The following is a 20369-nucleotide window of genomic DNA, read 5'->3' as shown; positions in this document are numbered from 1 at the left end:
CACAATTATTCCAGGTTGACCAGTAGAATTATTTTATCTAAACCATTTGGCTCTTCCCTGCTGGAAAGCTTAGAATGCCTAATAGTCATCTTTACTTTTTAAGCCAGACAGTGGCTCTGGGAGTTGAGTTTGCATCTTTGCATGGTGTGTATTATTTCACTGAATGTTGTACAGAGATGTATTTATTCACACTTACTGCTATTATTGCTTCTGCCTCTAGCTTTATTTAACAGTACACATGGACTAGTCTTAAGGGCAAATGGTTAAAAACTAGTCAAATATTCTGAGGAAATAAGCTAGTGATAATAAAGAGTAGTCCTCTTCACCACCTCGGTTATACTTCCTCTTCCTGCTAAAGAATACAAGCAAACAACGCTTACTTTGTATTCCCCCTTCAGCATAATGAAGAATCTCTGCTGTATGTGAGAGTCCGAGTGGCCAAGGGAATGAGAACAGCAGTATAGAATAACAATTTGCCCAATTTGAACATCTTCTATCAGGCAAATATTGGATTCAGGCAAATATTGTCCAAGTTTTACAGGCTGGGAAAACGAAGCACAAGGCAATTAAGTGACTTCTCCAAGGTCCAGTGCAGAAAACCTGTGGCAGACCCAGGTTTAGAACACATGGGTGAAATCCCAGTGCTATTGAAGTCAATGGCAAAACTCCCATGAGCTTCAGAATGTCATTGCATATTTCTCAGCTCCCAATTAGGCACCTTAACCACAGGGCCATTCAGGCTTCAACATTCATCCTTGCCCAACTGCTGTGGTGTCTAGTCATGGCACTCTTTCCTATTGTCTCTCTTTGTTTTCCACTTTCACCAGGAATGTTTGTACCAACACAGAGAACTGAAGGTATCTCAACCTCAGACATAATCACTAGAATTGTACGAGACTATGACGTCTATGCCCGACGCAACCTCCAAAGAGGATATACAGCCAAAGAGCTGAATGTTAGTTTTATAAATGTAAGTAAGCACATATTCTCACTCTTCTAACAGGATTTCTATTAGAAACCCAAACCTGGAGCAGGGGTTAAGAGATGTTAATTTGCCTCTTCTGCTGTTGAAATGGGAGTTGGAACAGAGCAGGAGTTGGTTAAAACTAAGGGAAAAATGAATTAGGAAATATTGGTGTGTTGAGGATTTATTTTTAAGAGGTCTTGGTAAGTATCAGCTTCACACATCATACCATTTAGCATTGCTCTGGGAAACTAGCTTTTTTAAGTAAAGCCAATGCTCCCAATTTTCCATTGTGTTTCTGAACTACTGCATACTTCTCATGGAGCTGCTGTTAATTTAATAACACTGCCACGAAAAAAATCTTCCAGTCACGTAAGGAAGGCAGTCACAATCTCTCCAAAAAACTGCCTGGAGTTTGACTTTGTTTCCTTATTGCTGCTGTGATGTGGCCAAATGCCAGAGACTGGAAGAAAAAGGTGTAGAAAACACAAGCTTCATTATACATTTTCTTCCTCTACAAAGCAATTACATCCAAAACAAAGATATTAAAGTAAGCTTAAAGGAACCGATGTAAGCACAGAAAAACAAGGAAATCTATGGTGAGCCACATTTTGACAGGTATTGCAGAGGTCAGAGAACAGTAGGTCAGGTCCTATAATATGTGATCCAAAACCTAGGCCGAATGGAGCAAGTTTGAGAGCCAGTATAAAAGCTGGCCAGTATAAAAGTTGCTGAGGATTGCACTGGGGGATGCAGTATTTCAAATTAAGCAGCTTCTAAAGACAGAGCTGCCTGTACTGTCCGGAAAAAGGATAAAGATGTGAAGGAAACCTAAGTTTATCTTCCTCCATTTTCTCTTTCAAGTCTTAGCATCATAGCCCCGTGAAAGTAACGTTACAGAAATGCTCCTCTGCACTGTGCCATACATATTACAGAAGGACTTCACTTATTCACGCTAGTGACTGGAAAAGCCATTGTGAATGACTCTAGCTACTTAATGAAGAAAAATTTTAAAGGAAGGCTAATGCATCACAAAATGTACATTTATTTGCTATGTGCAGGGTAGTCATATTTATGTCATTAGCCCTCACTTTAACACTTTGCTATAACGAGAGGCACTCAAGCCAGATATATAGCCAATTTTGAATACAAAAAATTAGTACAAAATATTGTCAGATCTTACACCTGTCCCTGCATCCCCCTGCCAATTTTTGTGGGATCACAATGATCTTTTTCTTTAATGCATCTATCCCCCTTTTTGCTGGGCCAGAAAGCCACCTGTGTAACAGGGGAAACTGTACACAAAGTGCTATCAAATCACAAAGTAAACAAACGGGAAAAGGGGAGGTGAAGAGATTTTTCTCCCTCCAAATTTTCATTAACAGTATTCAGAGGTGTTACTTGTTCCAACAGCAAGCAGGCTTATTTCAAAAAGACATGTCATTTTTAAGAGGACAGTGTTCCTTTAAATAGTTCCTAAGCAATGGGGACAGACTGTGTGGGTTGGATTAGATGCCATGACTTGCAATGGGATTTAGGCACCTACCTTGCTGAGGTACTTCAGTAAATCCCCCACTAGATGCCTCTCTCTCTCTTTAGGCACCAAGGTACTTCTGTAAATCTGGCCCTTTCTCAAGCCACTGAGTGGTACAGTTCCCCCATACTTGAGATGGAATAAATCACAGAGACAGTCTATAGATTTTTTTGTAATATGCACCTCTCAGCTGGAGTTGGAAACACAGATGTAGGTACTTTTGTCTTCATTTCACATTTCCTTTCATTTTGGAGCACTGGCTCTTACATTTCCCGCCTGACCGAGTTGTATTTAGTACATAGGAAGGGGCTCACGAATATAATTCAGACAGTGACTCAAAATTGGTCACTCCAATTTAGGACGATCCTTGGGATCCTGGGGTTTTCACTCTGAACCTTTATTCTCAATCCAGGTCTACTGTATGGCTAATTTCTATGTTCATGTTTGAGGTGGAAGTGGGGGTATCTTGTGCATGACCTAGAAGATTCCCCATATTTTCCCTGCTGTGACCACTCCACCCATAAGGATCAGTATTGCAGCCGTCATTCAGACAGAGGAACACCGGCTGTGAATTTGCTTTGAAGCACATCAAATCTGTTCCTTAACTGCTCAGAGGGCACTACTTGTTGCACAGCACATGCAGCATTTCTTCACCCCACCTCTAGAAACTAATGTATTCTGAAGTCCCTCTTGGCATAGATTTACTATTTAAATGGAGAAGCTCTGCTCTTCTCCAAAGGCTTCCAGTGTTTCAAAATAAATAAAAGGGCACCACTAGAAAATAAAAATGCCGGCGTTCCTAAATTAAGTCTTGATTGCCTGTGTGACTGTAGGGCTTCAGGGCGGGAGGGTGTAACCAGATTTAGCCTATTTGGCTAAGCTGCAAAGCAATTGCTCCTGCGTCATTTTGAATTTCTGTGTTGGCTACAGCTTTGAGGTGCTGACATTTTGAGTTTAAGATAAAATGCAACTGCTGTTTCCATTAAATGTTTAGCATAAAAATGACAATCAGTAAAAGTATGGGCATATTTTAGAACCTGTAAACTTTGAAGCGCACTTTACTCTGAAAACAACTCTAAAATGACATTGTAGAGTGTCTTTTTTATCGTCCCATGGTGCCCATTTTTAAAAGTTCAGGTGTACAAGTGTGTGTGAGAGATATGTATATGTGTACTTTGTGTACTTACTGTAACTGCCTGCTCAGATTGGATATTTATGCATGCAGATGACCAACTAGCTGCACCAGAAGCACAAATACCAATTTGCATCTGCAGTGCGGGAATTGTGTATGTAAATCAGGTGTGTGAATGTTCACATATTTTTGGTATATGCATTTGCATGGCCACATTTTAAAAAGCAAGGCCCCAATGACTCCATCTCATATCTGATCAATTAACAGGTTTTTAAAGAATGCCAGCCCTGTAAACTCAACCTGGAATCTGGAAACCAAGCTGTGTATTTTCTGGCTTGTTCTTCATCACTACTAATAAAGATTCTGCAACGGGGCTTTAATGAACAATTCTACTGATGATGCATAAGCCAGTGTAGAATCCCTCTCACACTCACAGAGCTGCAATGCTAACAAGAAAAAAAATGACTCTGGATACACACAGAAAATAGATTATTTTGAGTCAGAAGAGGCCAAGTTTAAATTCCCACTTCTCTGACCAAAGCTGCACTTTCATATGTTAAACTGCCATAGTGGAGCTAAAGAACATTTGTCTTAGTGGAAAATTAATGAGTTCACTACTGTTTACTTATCTTCAGTTAACTGAAGTTCCCAGACCACCAAAAGTTGGTTATGAACTGACTGAAGCTCTGCTCCAACAGAGCTCATCAGATCTTCAGCAACAGCCCTTCAGCCCCATGGAGCTTTTAAGCGCTGCATGACTGGCTGTGCTTCTGAGGAGTTTAGAAGCTTTTCAAGACTGAGCACCCATTTTTCTCTTCTGCTGAACTGCGCAGATCTCTATGCGCTGACGAGCTCCTTCTCTCCTTCCAGTCCTCATCTGTTTGGTCAGCTGGCCTTCTGGCCTAGCACCTCGCTCTGGTATAATGAGGGGACCACTGATTATCCAAAACCCCCTTCGTGAAGATTCTCTTCTGTTACCTTGGAGTGGGATAGCATCAGGGCTGCAGGCCAGTATTGGGATGCACTGGCGGAAGACTATGTGGAAGTTTATGTTGCCTGTTACAGGCTTGAGTTATTAGTTCTTCACTTGCACGAATAGTTCACTTTTTAAAGAACACCCTATTTTGATATATCTAGAGCTCTGTTTTTCCGTTGGGGAACATAACACATAAGCCAGGGGTGTCAAACATACGGCCCACGGGCCACATCCGGCCCGTGAACCTTTTTGATCCGGCCTGCGTCCGGCCAGTTTTTTTGAGACGTGCTGCCGCCCAAAGTGAGGGCATTGGCACTTAAAGAGATTTCTCTGCCTACGGCATTGCCGGTTTAAGAGTCCGTGAAATGTCTTAAAGTGTCGATGCCGGACACAGAGAAATCCCTTAAAGCAGCAATGCACTCAGTCCGGCAACATGGTCCCCCGCAAAATCCCGCCGCCAAAAAGGGCTGATGCCGCGCCACCGAAAAGGGGAAGATGGCCCGAATTTTTCGGCGGAGGGTATTGCATGGCCCCGGTGAAGTGCAGTTTATGGGAATTTGGCCTGTCACCATCAGCGAGTTTGACACCCCTGACATAAGCACTAAAGGATAAATATTTTCAGAACATCCATCTATTTATATATTAAAATATTACATGATAGTAGTCAGTAAAAGCCATGTGTATTTAATCACTATTAATAAGCTTTCTTCTTTTCCAAACCCACTTGATAATTTTTTGTCTGTCCACACATACTTTTCAAACAGGAAAAGAAATATCGCTTTCAGAACCAGGTAGACAAAATGAAAGAAAAAGTGAAAAATGTAGAGGAAAAATCAAAAGAGTTTGTTAATAAGGTGGAAGAGAAGAGCCATGACCTCATTCAGAAATGGGAAGAGAAGTCCAGAGAGTTCATTGGCAACTTTTTAGAGCTGTTTGGACCCGATGGAGCTTGGGTATGTACTTCATTCTGGAATTCTGTCTGCCTTTGATTTATTCTTCTCTTAACACAGACCTATAGCAGGTTCTTTTGCTGCCATCTTTGTTTTGAAAACCAATACAGCAGGTCAGTGCCAATTCCACTCATTTCATCCAACAACATGTACCAGAACCACAGAGCAAAGATCTCCCACTTCCAATGTCTTTTCAGGACAATTTCTGCATTTATATTTTTAAAAGGCAATACCAACATTATGTAGTGCCCAAGTATATTACAGTGTAATATACATTACATAGTACTGTATATTAACAGACACGTATATTTATACACTGAGGCCCATTCTCCCCATCATCAATAAACAGGAGTTATACTACACCTATGTCAGGGAGTGAGTTTATACCCCAGAAAATGGCAATAAAGAGACAGGGAAACATTAAAAATCTGATTTTGGAAATATTTTAAAATAGCACAATAAATATAAAAATGGTCATGTTTTAGTCAGGTGTAAATTTATACTGAGAAATTGTTTCATACCTTAATAATCAGTCTCAGGCGCATGCCTGCAGAGATATACGTGCTTTAGGCAAGACTTCAAGATGTACTTTTGTAAGTCACTTCTTTTTGTGAATGATTCACCCAGCCACTTTCATCCAGAGATCTCATGGCACTTCCCAAAGGTGGTTATATTACTATTTTTTACAGGTCTAACTTTACACCTGGGGAGACTGAAGCACAGAGAGGTTAACTGAGTCATACGAAATCACCCTGTGAGTTACTGTCCCAATCAGGAGTAGAACCCCCCCCTCATGAGCTGATCACAGGGAGCTGCATCCCACTCCACATCTAGAGATCTTTCTTTTTACTGTCCCAAGTTTTACGTTATATTGTAATTAGTTGCAAAACTCAATAGTACTGTAAAAGTAATCAGTAGTTGGTACAGGAGTTATTAGTAAGATACTGTTGATTCCTTTTTAACCAAATCTATGACCTTACATTTTGTTCAGTACTGTTTGTATATATTCTGGATCATGTAGACACCGATCCAGCAAAGCCCTTATGCACATGCATAATTTTTAGCATGAGAATACTCACATGCTTAAAGTTATGCATGCGAGTAATGTGTTTTGCAGAAGCTGATAAAACATAGGCCCATCCAGCACAAGCTTCCCATTGACAAACTGCAAATGAACTGAGGGCAATAGTATGTGCAATCAGCAAGCAGCCCACCAGAATGCTCCCAGGAGTATGTGGGATCATTCAAAGGTATATTAGGATTTAGTCATGCAGCTTCCATCCATTTCAAAGTGGTCAAGTGGCTGGCAACTTATGCAAGGCTTTAATTGTTTATGGGTTAGGGTTTGTGAGGAAGCACAAATGGATGCAACCAGTCAGCTTAAAAAGTTTAATAATAATAAATAATATCTAGGCCTGACAAAAGGGCTTGTCATCAATAGAAGTCAAAGTGCTTTACAAAGGAGGTCTTTATCATTGTCTTTCCGACGAGGAAACTGATTTAATATTAACTCGAAGCAGGAACTATTTGAGTATAACGAAAACCGACTATGAATACATTTTAATATTTTCTTTTGTTGTTGCTTTTTATAGAACACAACAACAACATACACTTACCACTTACTGATTTGCATTTCAAGTGCGTTTCAATTAAGGATTTCAGTGGCTTTTACAAGCATTCATTAATTAAGCTTCACAACTCCCTTGTGAATTAAATATGTTGTACTGGACCCATTTTACAAATGAAAAATGAAAGGGTGGCACCAGCAGGATGTGCTCATCTGAATCTAAGTAGATTTGTATTATTGCACCTCTGGGCCTACCCTTTCCCTTGTTCCCCATATTTGTCCCTCTCATTTAGTGTGTCATGTCTAAAACTAGATTGTAACCTGTTCCAAACAGGGACAGTGCCTTATTTGTTGGATAAAGTACCTAAGGCCAGGTCACCACTATCAACTTTTGCTGGCATAGTTATGTCTGTCAGGGATGTGAAGAGGTGTGATCTGACCAACTGTCAGCAAAAATGCCAGCAAAAGTCCCTAGTATAGAAGCAGTTATAACAGCAAAAATGTGTTTTTGCCAATGCAATTTCATAGTGGCTGGAATAAACATTACTGGCAAAACTGCTGAGTTTTGCCAGTGTAAGCAGCATCCACACTATACTAGGCCACACTTTGACTTGTTGGTAGAGGTGGGAGTAAAGGCCAGGAGCCTCAACTCAGTTCTCTGCTCTAAACCCTAGAAAAAATTCCACTGATAAAATATTTTAAAAAATGATCGTAAAAACATTAGACATTTTGATTGACTGAAAGTCCTTAGTGAAAAGCATACTGCTAAAACCCCTGCTAAAGAACATTTGTTTGCCCTCTGATTTAGGATGGCAGATGTAGAGTAGGAAACTAGGACGTAATTTCATGCAGCAACATTTGCAGACCAAAGTCCCATAAAAGTGTCTGGTGAAGAGGGAAATCAGAGCTGGTACTGCTCTAAGGAGAGCTTTAGTGACAGTGAACTGAGGTGTTTTTAAAACTCATCTTCAGCCTAGCAACTGGAAGTTATTTTTTTAATAATGATAACTTGCTATTAGTGTCAAAACTGTTATTAACATTAATTTGCCATATCAGCGTTAGTTAGATATTGCTTTGAATGTTGACATTAAAAGTCCGGGAATAGTCATAGGCCTGTTAGATTCCTAGATCGGTAATTTGCATTCCATTAATATGCTATTATTATAATTGCTATTTGTGAAATAATACACTTTGTGTTGGCATCCCTTTTTTTTATAAAGTAAAGTAAGGGCTGGGCAACCCACTTAAAATCATAAATAATTTCTGGAAAAGGTCAAAATGCTGTTTTTCAAAATTGCAATGGATGGATAGAATTCATTTGAGATTTTGTTCACCAAGATAATTGTATGCACAATTTATTTCCTTCAAAGAGTCCCAGAGGTGCTCAGATACAATAAGGGTGAATGTGGTATAAAACTCTAGGAAAGCGCCAGACCGAAAGCAGTCTTGCAAGCTCATGCTTGCATAGTGCAGTAGAACGTAAAGCAGAAGGAAAGACCTCTAGGAGGCTCAGTTGCAGTGCGAATGAACCTGCTGGCTGGCATAGGCATAACACTTTTGGGCACTCTGGCTTAGAGGGTGCTGTTTGAAGAAAGTTGTTCAAAAAGGTCTATGTTTTTTAAAATACAAATGGTTCCAAAAATCCTCAGAAATTGAGCAACATTCCTGGAAACTAGTTTAAAGAGCAGCCCACTCAGTTCTCCAACCAAGACTTCTCAGCTTTTGGAGAGCTATGTTGATTACTGTTAGGAATATGTTTGACTGGCCAGAACCTGAAGGCAGTCATGCTGCCAACATTTTATGGTCAGTCTAATCAAAATCCAGGATCCCACATTTAATGCACAATATACTTTCAGTCCGGATCTTGAAACCCACGTATGATCGCACTGAAATGTCTATACAGTGTGAATCAGAAGCTCAAATAGCAGCAGTTAGACCTTCAGAGGGAGTTTTTCAACGCTTAGGTTCTCTACACGGCCACTTTTATTTTGTAAAGAAAATGAGACTTCCATACACAGTTAATGCAACTTTTGCACAGCCCCATATAGCTTCCTAAACCCAACAAAGACTCCGCCACCAATAGCACTAATGCTTCAGCAGACCGCATCATTTCTTCTCTTAACCATCTGGACTAAAACCCTTCCTTGAGACTGCAGCTGCTATTGATTGTGATGATGCTACAGGCTTGGGATCTTTGCATTGATTACATTCTTAAAGTGCCTGACAGTAGCTAGCGCTATTAACCCTGTCCTGCCTGAACCCATCCTCTGCTTAGCCACCTGGAAGTGTCTGCAAAGAGCAAGAACTTCTTGCTAGCGCAGGAGATTTACAAAGCATTGACTATTTCAGACCTAGCGAGCAGGACAGGAGTATGGACACATGGCTGAATATTCTGCTGAAGTTTAACTTTTTGGGAATAAGGCCTTCTACCATTTGGTTTTGCAGCTGAAGGCAGAGTGTGAAATTAAGTTGATAACAACTAATTAATTTTCAGAGTTCTCTTCAAATATAAGATGAAATATAAGGCAGGTGTGGCGTCTCTGTAGTTAATTCAGATTTGCTATTCTAGTTTGATACTTTACTCCCTGGGCCAGCAGCAATCGGGTAGAAGAAACTAGCTTAGCCCCTAGAGGGAAGAAGGACCTTCCATACATTTCAGCAATACCTCTCACTGCTGTGGTAGTAGATCTGATGAGCTCCAAAGGGAGCCATCCAATCTTCTTGGCCTAAAGGAAGGTCTCTACAGCATAAGGTCTTGATGACTTGAGGGAAAAAATCAAATTGAGGAAAATCATAGAATTCTTGATTCCTCCAAGAGGAAAAGCAAAACAGAAAATATTCAGCAAGGTATACATTCAAAATGTTGCATGGCACATTAGCTATTTATGTTTTTTTAATCATGCTAATTGCTATAATATGCGAGCACCTCATACACATTCATAGATTTATCCTCTTAACATCCCTATGATGTAGAGAAATATTTTACAGAGCCATAGAGTGACTAAGCAATTTACATAACCACACAAGAAGTCTGTGGAAGAGCTGAAATAGAGGATTTCCTGAATTCCAGTACTTCAACCATGAGACCACGCATGGCACTAGAAACGTATGATTAGCCATAGTAGAGCAGACCATCCATTTATCTAACCTAGTATCCTGCCTCCAACACTGGCAAGCACGGAAATGTCAAAGGAAAGTTAAAATAAAAACCAAATCATAGCACACCTTGCCGGTTGTTCCTCTTTAGAGCAATGGAAAATGAAATTCAACCCAAGTTTTTTTGTTAAGGTTTTCTGGTCTGTATTTATATGGGTTGTGTGTGCTGCAGTTGGGGGTGTGTAGATCCAGCCAGTATTCAACTAGCACTGAGCAGGAGGACACACGTCTCCATTTTCCATGTAGCACTGGAAGACAGCCATGACAGGGTGGGATTCAGCTGGAGATTATTGTCCTGTCCTGAGCAAAAAAGGCTCAAAGTTTGGATAGAGAGAAAATCAGCTTTGTGAGACAAAAGTTGACCCAAAAGCTTAAAACAGCCAGATGACATTGTCCCTTGCTGGCTGAGGGCAAGTCATGCAGTATCACTGGCCCACAGCTGGCTGACAAGGCCTTACCTTGCTGTGAAGAACTGTTAGCTAGAAAGATCTCTTATTATTTTGCATGGAAATATTCTGGTGAGGAAGCCTGCGGGGTGTGTCTACATGAGGAAGTTGTGCTGTTCAAACTTAAGATGTGCTTTTAAATCATTTCAGTTAAACTGGTGCAAAAGGCTGTGTGGACACAATCCTTTTGGGTTAAACTGGGTTTATTTAGGTTCTTTAGCCAAAAATAAGAGTTTGCAGCAGTTTAACAGCAGTTTTGTGGTGCAACTTTTGCTATGCAGACAAGGCCGTATTCTTTTGATTAACAGTCTGGCTGCAAGAAGCCATTTGCTCTGGCCCTGTGCAGACTAGGAATATTGGTCATGTGTAAACATGTGCGAGCTAACACATTTGAACTAACCATGTTGCTAAACAGTAGTATAAACAGGGTTTAACACCTTTCAAACCATGTTAGTTGGTTATGGTCCAATCCTAGAAGAAAGCACAGGATTGGCCAAGAACCACTAACATTGTTTTTAAAAAAGTGTTAAATACTAACTACGCTGCTGTTTAGAAATAGGTTAGTTAAAATATGTTCGCTCATGCACGTTTACACGTGACCTACACGCTGCTCTGTACAAGAGCACAGCCCAGCTGCGTGCTGTTGACATATACAGCGGCCCAGCGAGCAGGGGGAGCTCTATTAGGAGTAGCACCTTCTCCACTCCACCTTGAAGGTGAAGCCACACATCTCCTTCCTAACAAAGAAAGTACATTTCTGCTCTGAAAAGTGACAACATAAAAATGTGGCATATTCTTCTCGAAAGACCCACTCCAGGGGTGAAATCCTGGCCCCACTGACATCAATGGAGAACCTCCCATTGACTTGAATAAGTTCAGGATTTTCACCCCATAAATATATTCAGAGTTCTCTCTGCTGGCTACTGGAACCAAGCAAAGGCCAGTTTGTGCATACTTCACAGGAGAGCAGTCCCATTGGCTTCACGTGTGAACCACCAGCAGGATTGCCCAATCTGGCCTTTCGGTTCTATGACTTTTGACAGAGCCAGCCCAGCTAAGCGAGAGTGAAACGGAGTCTGTTCTGGCTCACCCATGAACAGACCAGGTAACTAAATTCTGCCCTCAGGGACCACTCCAGAGATCTGTGGAATGTGTAATGCTGCTGATCGAGGAAGCACCCAGCAGCACTTTCATATCCACACTAGAGGTTGCTGGGTACCAAAACCTTTTGGCTTGTAAAGCGTGAGCATTTGCCCTGGAATGAGTATGGGGCAACACCACAGGGGACGCCAGGTAGCCATTTTGACTGGCCATACTTCAGAGCAGAAATGCATGTTAAGTCTCTCCTTTCCTGAAGGCCAAAGAACCTCACCCCTTATGCAGTTAACTTTGCCCAACTGGCCGCACAGCACACAAGCCGCTCAGTCGTTGTGCCTGACTCACACGGCCTCTTTTTCAAATTGCTTTTCAGAAACAGATGTTTCAGGAGCGAAGCGGCCGAATGCTCCAGGCCTTGTCGCCGAGGCAGAGCCCAACCAGCAGCCCGACGCACGGCCGCTCTCCGTCCCGCTCTCCATCGCCGCCCTTACCCTGGCTGTTCAATAAAGCCTCACCCCCTTCCTCTCCAAAAGCTGCCTCAGCCTCCATCAGCAGCATGAGCGAAGGAGATGAGGATGAGAAGTAAAATGGAGAAAAAAAAGAAAAATTAAAAAAAGACCCAGACACTCATATAACCTACAGGTGGACGGGAGGAGAGGCACCACATATAGATGTTTCTGACTGAGGTGAATGGGCTCTAGGAAAAAGCATGGTAAGGGAAGAGATCTCAGGAACAGCTCACCCCTGCCCCAGTTCCTCTTGGGGCTCAGACACACCTGGACAACGAACTGAACCATGAAACCTTTGAGCAAGTCCCTGTCATTAGTCACCACTTGCTGCAGCTGCTAACGCCAGTCAAAAGCCTCGGGGGAATTTGCACTGCAGGGGAACATTCAGTCCTTGAACTAGGCCTGAGTGAGCAAGTGCACAGCAGCAGCTCTATGTGAAGAGACAAGCCAGCTGCTTGTGGACCCTGCCATCACCTAGGGCGACCAGATGTCCTGATATTATCCAGACCATCCTAATATTAGGGGCTTTATCTTATGCAGGCAACTCTGCCCCACTCCCTCGGGGGGAAAAAAAAGGTCTCCTGATTTTTTTCCCACACTTGCTATCTGCTCACCCTACGTGCGCCCTGCTAAACTTGAGCCGTGCCAGAGCAATGAGATGTCGCGTGACAGCAACAAAAAGCTTCTTCAGTACAGGAAATGTGTTTTTGCTTTCAAAATAAAAAAAGGCACTAAAAACTAAACCAAGCCAGCGGAGCAGGGATCTGGCTAGTCGGCACTGGAGATACATTGACCAGGTCTTTGTCCAGGGCATGTGCAAAGGTTAATATGGGGTGAGCTCCATTTGCTTTAGCAAATCTCACTCTTTGTTCCTAGTGCCTCAGAAGCCACCTGTTGTGTTCTGGTTTTCTTTGTGACATTGCTTTGAAGGCTGCCAGAGTAGGAGAGTGAATGTCCTGGCTGTGATTCCTTGTCTGGGAACAAATATTTGAAAGAATTTGCCTATTTTAGTCATCATCTTAAAGAATACACAGGAGTCAAAGCCCCTCAGCCAGACTTCTCCTGGGACTACTAACCTTTGGAGATGTCACTTATCAACACACTGTCTATGCAGCAGCATTTCTGCCCTTCCCATGTATCCGTCAGATCACACTTAAAACTTTTGCAAATCTCTAAATAATGTGAAAGCATGTACACACTGTATGTTCTTTTACAGGCAGATCTACAGTACATGCATGCACACACATATATATGCATTCCCAGTCTGGGATCCTGGTTAGCAGCCTGCTGGCAGCTGACCTTAGTATGTGCAAACATGGGACACCCAATTAGAAAATAATGGAAACTTTATAAATGGAATTGGATGCTGGGATTTTTCTCCTCTCCTCAGAACACTCTCACGTCCCTAAAGTTGACATATTTGTGGCTCCATTAAGAAATTTCCTTCTTTTTACACTACCGTGTTGAAATCACCATCCTCTCAGCTCAGCGTGAGATGAGACTTTCCTCATACTCCATCTACACCATATCAGCAACCACTGGGAGTGATGGCTGTTGGATTATGTGACATACAACTCTGTGGCTGGCTGAACTACCTCCCACGTTCCTCCCAACCTGGAAAAATGTGATCAGAAATTGAACATGTGTCACTGAGACAGCCCTACAGAGCAAAGCTCTTCTCCACCCGCCTCTAGAGACTGCTGCACTGGACATACTGTGTGACGATGTACCCTGCTGATGTGTCAAGTGCTTCTCCAGTCCACTGAGCGTTTTGGGCACCAGACCAGCAAGGCGTACTAAAATCTATAATAAATTCCAATTTGCAGCCTGCCAGGCGGCCAGAACAAGGGGCAGCATGGACAACAGTAGCAAAAAGCCAACGGCTCCACTTCCTTCCCCCATGCTGCGAGCATATCACAATGTGAAAGTTACTGTAGATTTTAGCATTCTTCATTTTGCTGGTTTCCTGGACACACAGGACAACATAACTCCAATGGGGGAGAAGAGGGAGAGGCAGGAGGATTAAAAAGGAGAAGACATCAACTGGAAAAAGAAGGGGACTCTGCACCAGCCCAAGAAGAACTGACTAGCAGTAACGTTTCACAGAGACTCAAAGAACAAGAGTTTGTAAAAAAACCAGGTGTTAGTGTGTAAATGTACAGTGTGTGTTCATGTCTATCAGGGTACTGGCAGCAGTTTGCTCTCTGATCTGCACGCCCTTGCCCTGCACAGTTAGACACCACAGGAATTTCCAGGTGGATAACTGAAGGACCCGAGCATCAGGCCCCCAAGATAGCCCTGTGGGTTTTTTCCTTTCTCCACCCAGCAAGGCCTAGCTGATTTTTCATAGGCCACTTCAGCCAGGCCCTTAGCTCACCGTCACAAGCGCAGGAGAGACGTCCTTGCTACGTAACTGATTTTCTGGAGACACCACCAGTCCCTTTAGAGAGTTGCAACAACAGGCAACTAACATGTTGCCAGGGGCACTCACTGCTTCTTTCACTTTTGACAGTGACAAGAGGGCCAGTGTTTAGCTGCTGCCCACTGGGTCTGAGAGGTTGGCGTGATTAAAACCTTCCTGTGGGCCTGGGGCAACCAGCTACTGTAATTTCATCCCTAGGGTGTGCTTTTGTTCTTCTGATCTCTACAAGTCTCAGTTTTTCCATCATAGACCACCCCTCCACAGTGAGAGCAGTCTGCTCTCTATGGTGCTGTTTATACCAAGGAGCCCTGTCCAAATGAGATGGAGGATGTCAGGGTAGGTGGGGGTTTTTGTTTTTAAAACAATGCTCTCTGTTCAGCAAGGTTTTTGTGAGGAAAAATGAACATGCTTGGCTCATAACGGAAAACAGAAGAAAACACTCACCAGAATGACCTCATTTTAACCTTAGCTATTCCTCCCAGAGTCACGTGTGGTTTACCCAGTGACAAAGCCATATACCTTTACCAGACGTCTTGTCTGCGTTTAGGATAAGACTAAGCATGAGCCTCTGTTCGCCTTGTATGGATACTGCCCTCCATGCACAATCTCCACCACTCACAGAGAAGACAGCCAACCTCCTTCACCATCTCTGGGCATCCAGATGGTGATTTGCACTTTTTGGTCATAGTTGGGTTTCCTTTTTTATTTTTAACAAGTGTTGCTTTAATGTGTTCCTATTTATAAGCCCAAGCGCCATGGAGAAAATAAATGAAATACAGCAGATAGTGCAACGTGCCATCTTTATTTTACTATGGCTTTGCCAGTCACCACCCGAACTTTCTCGGATGACATCAAGCCCATGTTCTAATACCAGAGGCTCCATAGTGGACATCCCCTTCCTCTACATTCAAGTACTAAAGGAGAAACACAGCCAGCCATTCAAACCTGTTCAAACCCCTGCTGCTAAAGTCATCAACCTCCCAATCCTTTCTCCTAGCTGCTCCTTTCTAGCCCTCCTCCCATACACAACTTTGCTGTTTGTGACTTGCATTTCCTGTCTGCCAAGTAGCTACCTTCACCACCTGCAGACCCATTTCTTCCAGGAGTTTATCCTGTGTGGCTGTCTTTATTTGCCCCCTCCTTCACCTGCACTGCCGTCCCGTGTTTCGTCTCATCCCAACTGGATTGTAAACTCTAGAGGGCAGAAAGCAGCCACCTCTGATCCTACTCTTTGTAAAGCACCAGATTCATTTATAGGTTTTCAGTAACACTTAGCTAATTATATAATTAACCAGAGTAGAGAACAGGATTTTACTCTTTCTGCTATAGTATAGCCTCTGTTAGAAGGCAACCATCATTATGTGTGTAACTCTTTGTAACTTTTACTTTGAAATATTCCCAATTAAGTTGTTAAAGACAAGGGCGCAATAAAACCCAACTTAGCTTCCAGGTTCAAGCTTCTAGGTTGGGTACAGAAAATGTATTTAGGAGAGAAACACTAGACAATACTTTAATGATTCAACTGAACTTTATTCAAGAGGAAAAAGATTAGTCAGGTGTGCAACAACCACATGCACAAATGCTACTATAGTTCTTGCACTCAAAGATGAAATGGTGTATCAATGGGTGATCAGTCCATTGACAACAGAGTGAAGTACAACCTTCTAATCCTGGAACCACCCTTATAATGTTAATTGAAGCTCCCATGCAATTAGCAAAACTACTTTTTAAACTTCATTATACTATTAACATTAAATTCCCCTTTGTCATAATTATATTTCCACCACTTTACATAACACATTATTAAATTAACATTTGCATCAATGTCCTTCCCATACTATCAATACAGATAGCATTTTAATAAAGCATTTTCAATTAAACACACTTATTAAAAACCTTGCTTAAACCAGTTATATGCAAAACATAACGGTAACATAACTGTGGGGCATGTCCTTGCTAACTCCTACTTTCCCATAATACTGTCTCCAACTTATCTTTAACTTCTCACACTAGCAACTTCAGTTTCCCATATTCTTCTGCACTTAGGCCCCAAACCTAACTTCTACTTATTCGTAACCCAAACCATCCTATAGGTTACAGGTGCTATGAGATTAAAAAAAATGCAATTCTAAAACTTCTGGGTATTTATATTCAAGAATCAGTCCCCATCCCTAGTGTACACATGGAAAAGTTAGTTTCCACAGACAGGACGATTTCCTCTCTTTGCCTAGTTCACCACCTCCGGCATTGAACCAAGTGTGCTTGCTGTTGGTTGGGTTTGGAGGATCTTTTGTTACTGGTTTTGAAATAGATACCTCCCCTACTCCCTTTCCTTCCCCCACCCCCTTTACTAGAGCTTCCCCCTCATTCCCTCTGGCTATGGGCCCTGGTTCAGCAAAGTATTTTAGCATGGGTTTAACTTTGAAGTCAATGTGCATAAGTACCTTGCTGAACTGGGGGACTGAAATCCACAAGAAAAATCAATTACCTTTAATGGAAGCCATGTTTTCTAATCGAGAGGGTCACACACTGATGCTTCCATAGGCTGAGTACCTTGCATACACTGGGGAGGCTGGTTCCTTATGTTCCTCCCCACAGGCTCCTTGTGTACCACTCTCCCGTGCCCTTGTATTTCTTTCAGGATCTTTCTGAACCACCCCCTCCATGCACACCCTCACCTCAGGCCAGGAGTCTGTGTGCCCCCCATACCATTGTCTCCCATTCTCCCCCACACCAGGGGCTCTATGTGCCCCCCCCCCCACATTTCCTGCTCTTCCACATGGCATGGGTTACGTTTCCCCATTGTCCTCCTCCTCCCACACCATTCTCTTCCCAGGGGCTCCACGTATGCCCCCCTTGCGCCTTCACAGGTATTCCATGTGCCCCCTAATTATTCCCCCCATGCCAGAGGCTCAGTACACACACCCCTATGCCACACTTCTATCTGGGACATAAATCATTCGGTGTTAACATTTAAAAACTCTGCTGAGAAGTTAGGCAGAGCTGGGGGGGTGGTGTTAATGGCTGCCATCAACCAGTTCTTTCATCTGTAGAAAATTACACACCTGGTTGAAGCTGTTGGCTCTGCTAACCAGATACCAGGGGCTCTGTGTGTCCCCCATTTTGACCCTTCTGATTTTCTAATTTTACTCAAAATCAATAGGTTCTGCCCATTGATGCCTAAAGCATTCCCTGACATTTTGGAATTAATCAGATGTGGTGTTCAAAAGTTACCGCAGTACAGACAGAGAAATGCCATTGTGTGTTGGGCTTCACTTTGCTCAGCTAATCAAGGTACATGGGTTACATCTGATCTCAGGTATGCTGCAGCATTATCGACCAGAAACGTCAGGCACTCCTTATTCTTTGCCCAGATGCAGTGGAACCTTTGAGCGGCTCTATTTTAACTTTCACTTTTGATCCTGATTTTTCCCCATACCTCTAACTTTCACAATGGAGGCAGTCAGGGCATTCCTGAGTGTTCTGTATTACTTGAATCTAGTATTATGTAAAGTTCCAATCAGAACGTTTTGGCTTGGCTCCAGCTCTCCATACCACAACACTTCTGACTTTCCTTTTCTTTTCCCCTGTAAAACTTAATCAGAAACATTTCATGACCCTGATTTCACTCTCCTTTCTTTCTTTAATTTGACAGTCACTTTAGCAGTTGCAGATGAAACATTCTTCTGACCGTGACAGCCATAGCTGTCCCTGAGTATAAGGAAGAGTGGAAGCGGCAGATCAGACTGAAGAGTATACTTGCTAGAGATATTTTTATTTTAGAGCATAAAATGGCCAAGAAATAAATGATTTAAAGGCACAATTCCCCACCAGAATCAGCCTTGGTTACAGAAGTTTTTCCCCTGGATGAGATGGAGAACATAGTAATGACATTCACTCAGATCTGCTTCCTGTCTGTGTTGACTCAGGTCTGCTAACAGTAGTGACCAAATAAGTTTTTTATTTACATAGGAGTTTGAGCTGGCTTGGGTAAATCTATTTTTTTTTTTTTAGAACGGTCACTAACCTTTCTGCAACTGTTCTTCTTCAATATGTATTGTGCGTGTCCATTCCAGTGTAGACGTGTGTCCTGAGCGCAGTCTCCAGAAATTTTTCCTCAGTGGTACTCATTGGGTCAGCTCTGGCCTCCAGGGAGGGAAGGAGCAGGGGTAGAAATAAATTGGAGCATATAACCCACTTCAACAGTGTTTAGCACCCAATGGTCTGTGGTGATATGAGACCACACCATGTTGAAGTGGGACAAGCGGTCCGAAAATAAGGGGGACACAGGATCCAGTGACAGGAACTGGTACAATGCCCTCAGTCGCCTCATCAGAAGGTCTGTTTCAAGCCCCCTGGTGTCTGGGCAGGACAGACATTGGCGCTGAGGCAGATAGGAGGATATCTGTGCTTAAAACCCCTGCTCCACTTCCTCTGAAGGTACTGACAGGATGGCAGGGCAGAGAACCTATAGTGGAATGGATATGTGCGAGCACTCTAAGAACTGATTTTTCTTAAATTGGTGCACCTTCTGTATTAATAGTGTGAGGGTGGAATGGGCGGGGGGGAATTAGATGAAATATATTCTTATAAGAGGTAGAAAACTGGAACTAGAATTGAGCAGGGGAGAATGGGGAGAAGTAGGTATTGAAGGGATGCAAAGATTATATGAACATTTGCAGCGTGGTGTGTAAGGTTCATGCTATAGTGTCTGAATAGGCAGAGATCATAACACGAAGTTTCAGGGACAGAGCTCTTTTCCACACAGCTCTGAAGTGACCACATCTAGAATATTGTGCTCTATTCTGTATACTTACATAATAGACATTTAATACATACAACATCCATCTATACACACGCACATAATCTAATATACACAGATACACATTAGAAGACTTACCAGGAAACATTTTAAAGATGAGCTAACACACACAAGTAGGTGACACTTATGTGGGGACATTAATAGCCATTTACAAATATTTCAGGGGCTGTGTACCAATGAAAAAAAGGAAATATTTAGAGTGGTGGTAGGAGGTATTGATACGCTGAAAGCCATACAAGGAAAATTTAAGCTGAATATCAGGAGACAGACATTTAAAACTAAGGTAGCCAAACAGGAGATAGCATATTGCAGGAAGTACTGCTGAATTGGCAGGGATACAGATTCAATGATCTAACAGGGCTTTTTGCCATCTCCAATGTATATGATTATTTTAATGAATTCTAGGCATACAGCCAGTCTGCTCTTCCCTTTTCTTCTTGTTATATTCGCCTCTTCCCCCATCTTTTCATTCCTCCTTTCATGCTAATATGGGCCCAATTCTGTTGTCTTCAGTCAAACAAGATTGCTTTAAGCTACATTGCAGTTTTGCCTACATAGACTGCAGGATTTGGTCTAATATAGTCATCTTTCTGATTCACTCCCTCATTTCCCTTCCTTTCCCCTGCTCAATTTCTGTCTTCTGCTGTCTTTCCTTTAGTTATTACCTTCCTTCTGTCCTTCCCTTTTTATAGCTAAATGCTCTATATTGGTTTTAAAAATCCTCCTAGTGGATCTGCCACCACAAAGTTCTGTCCCTTCTGTTGTGAAGCCCAGGGAGAGGTCATTCTTCCAG

General features: G+C 42.4%; 1 protein-coding gene across 1 annotated transcript in view; it reads left to right on the top strand.

The window, feature by feature from the left end:
• Positions 1-15533, top strand: part of PCYT1B (phosphate cytidylyltransferase 1B, choline) — a 42932-nt gene extending 27399 nt beyond the window's left edge. The window contains exons 6-8 of the mRNA XM_067545293.1: positions 828-970; positions 5371-5559; positions 12197-15533. Of these exons, the coding sequence (XP_067401394.1) occupies positions 828-970; positions 5371-5559; positions 12197-12409 (545 nt within the window). The 3' untranslated portion in view covers positions 12410-15533. The remainder of the gene's footprint in view (positions 1-827; positions 971-5370; positions 5560-12196) is intronic.
• The last annotated feature ends 4836 nt before the right edge of the window (positions 15534-20369 follow it).

The sequence above is a fragment of the Emydura macquarii genome, unplaced genomic scaffold (assembly GCF_026122565.2).
Source record: "Emydura macquarii macquarii isolate MOO-44397 ecotype Brisbane River unplaced genomic scaffold, CSIRO-AGI_Emac_v2 contig_1043, whole genome shotgun sequence".
Lineage (NCBI taxonomy): Eukaryota > Metazoa > Chordata > Testudines > Chelidae > Emydura > Emydura macquarii.
The sequence above is the reverse complement of the archived record's forward strand: the minus strand, read 5'-3'. Positions and strand labels throughout refer to the sequence as shown.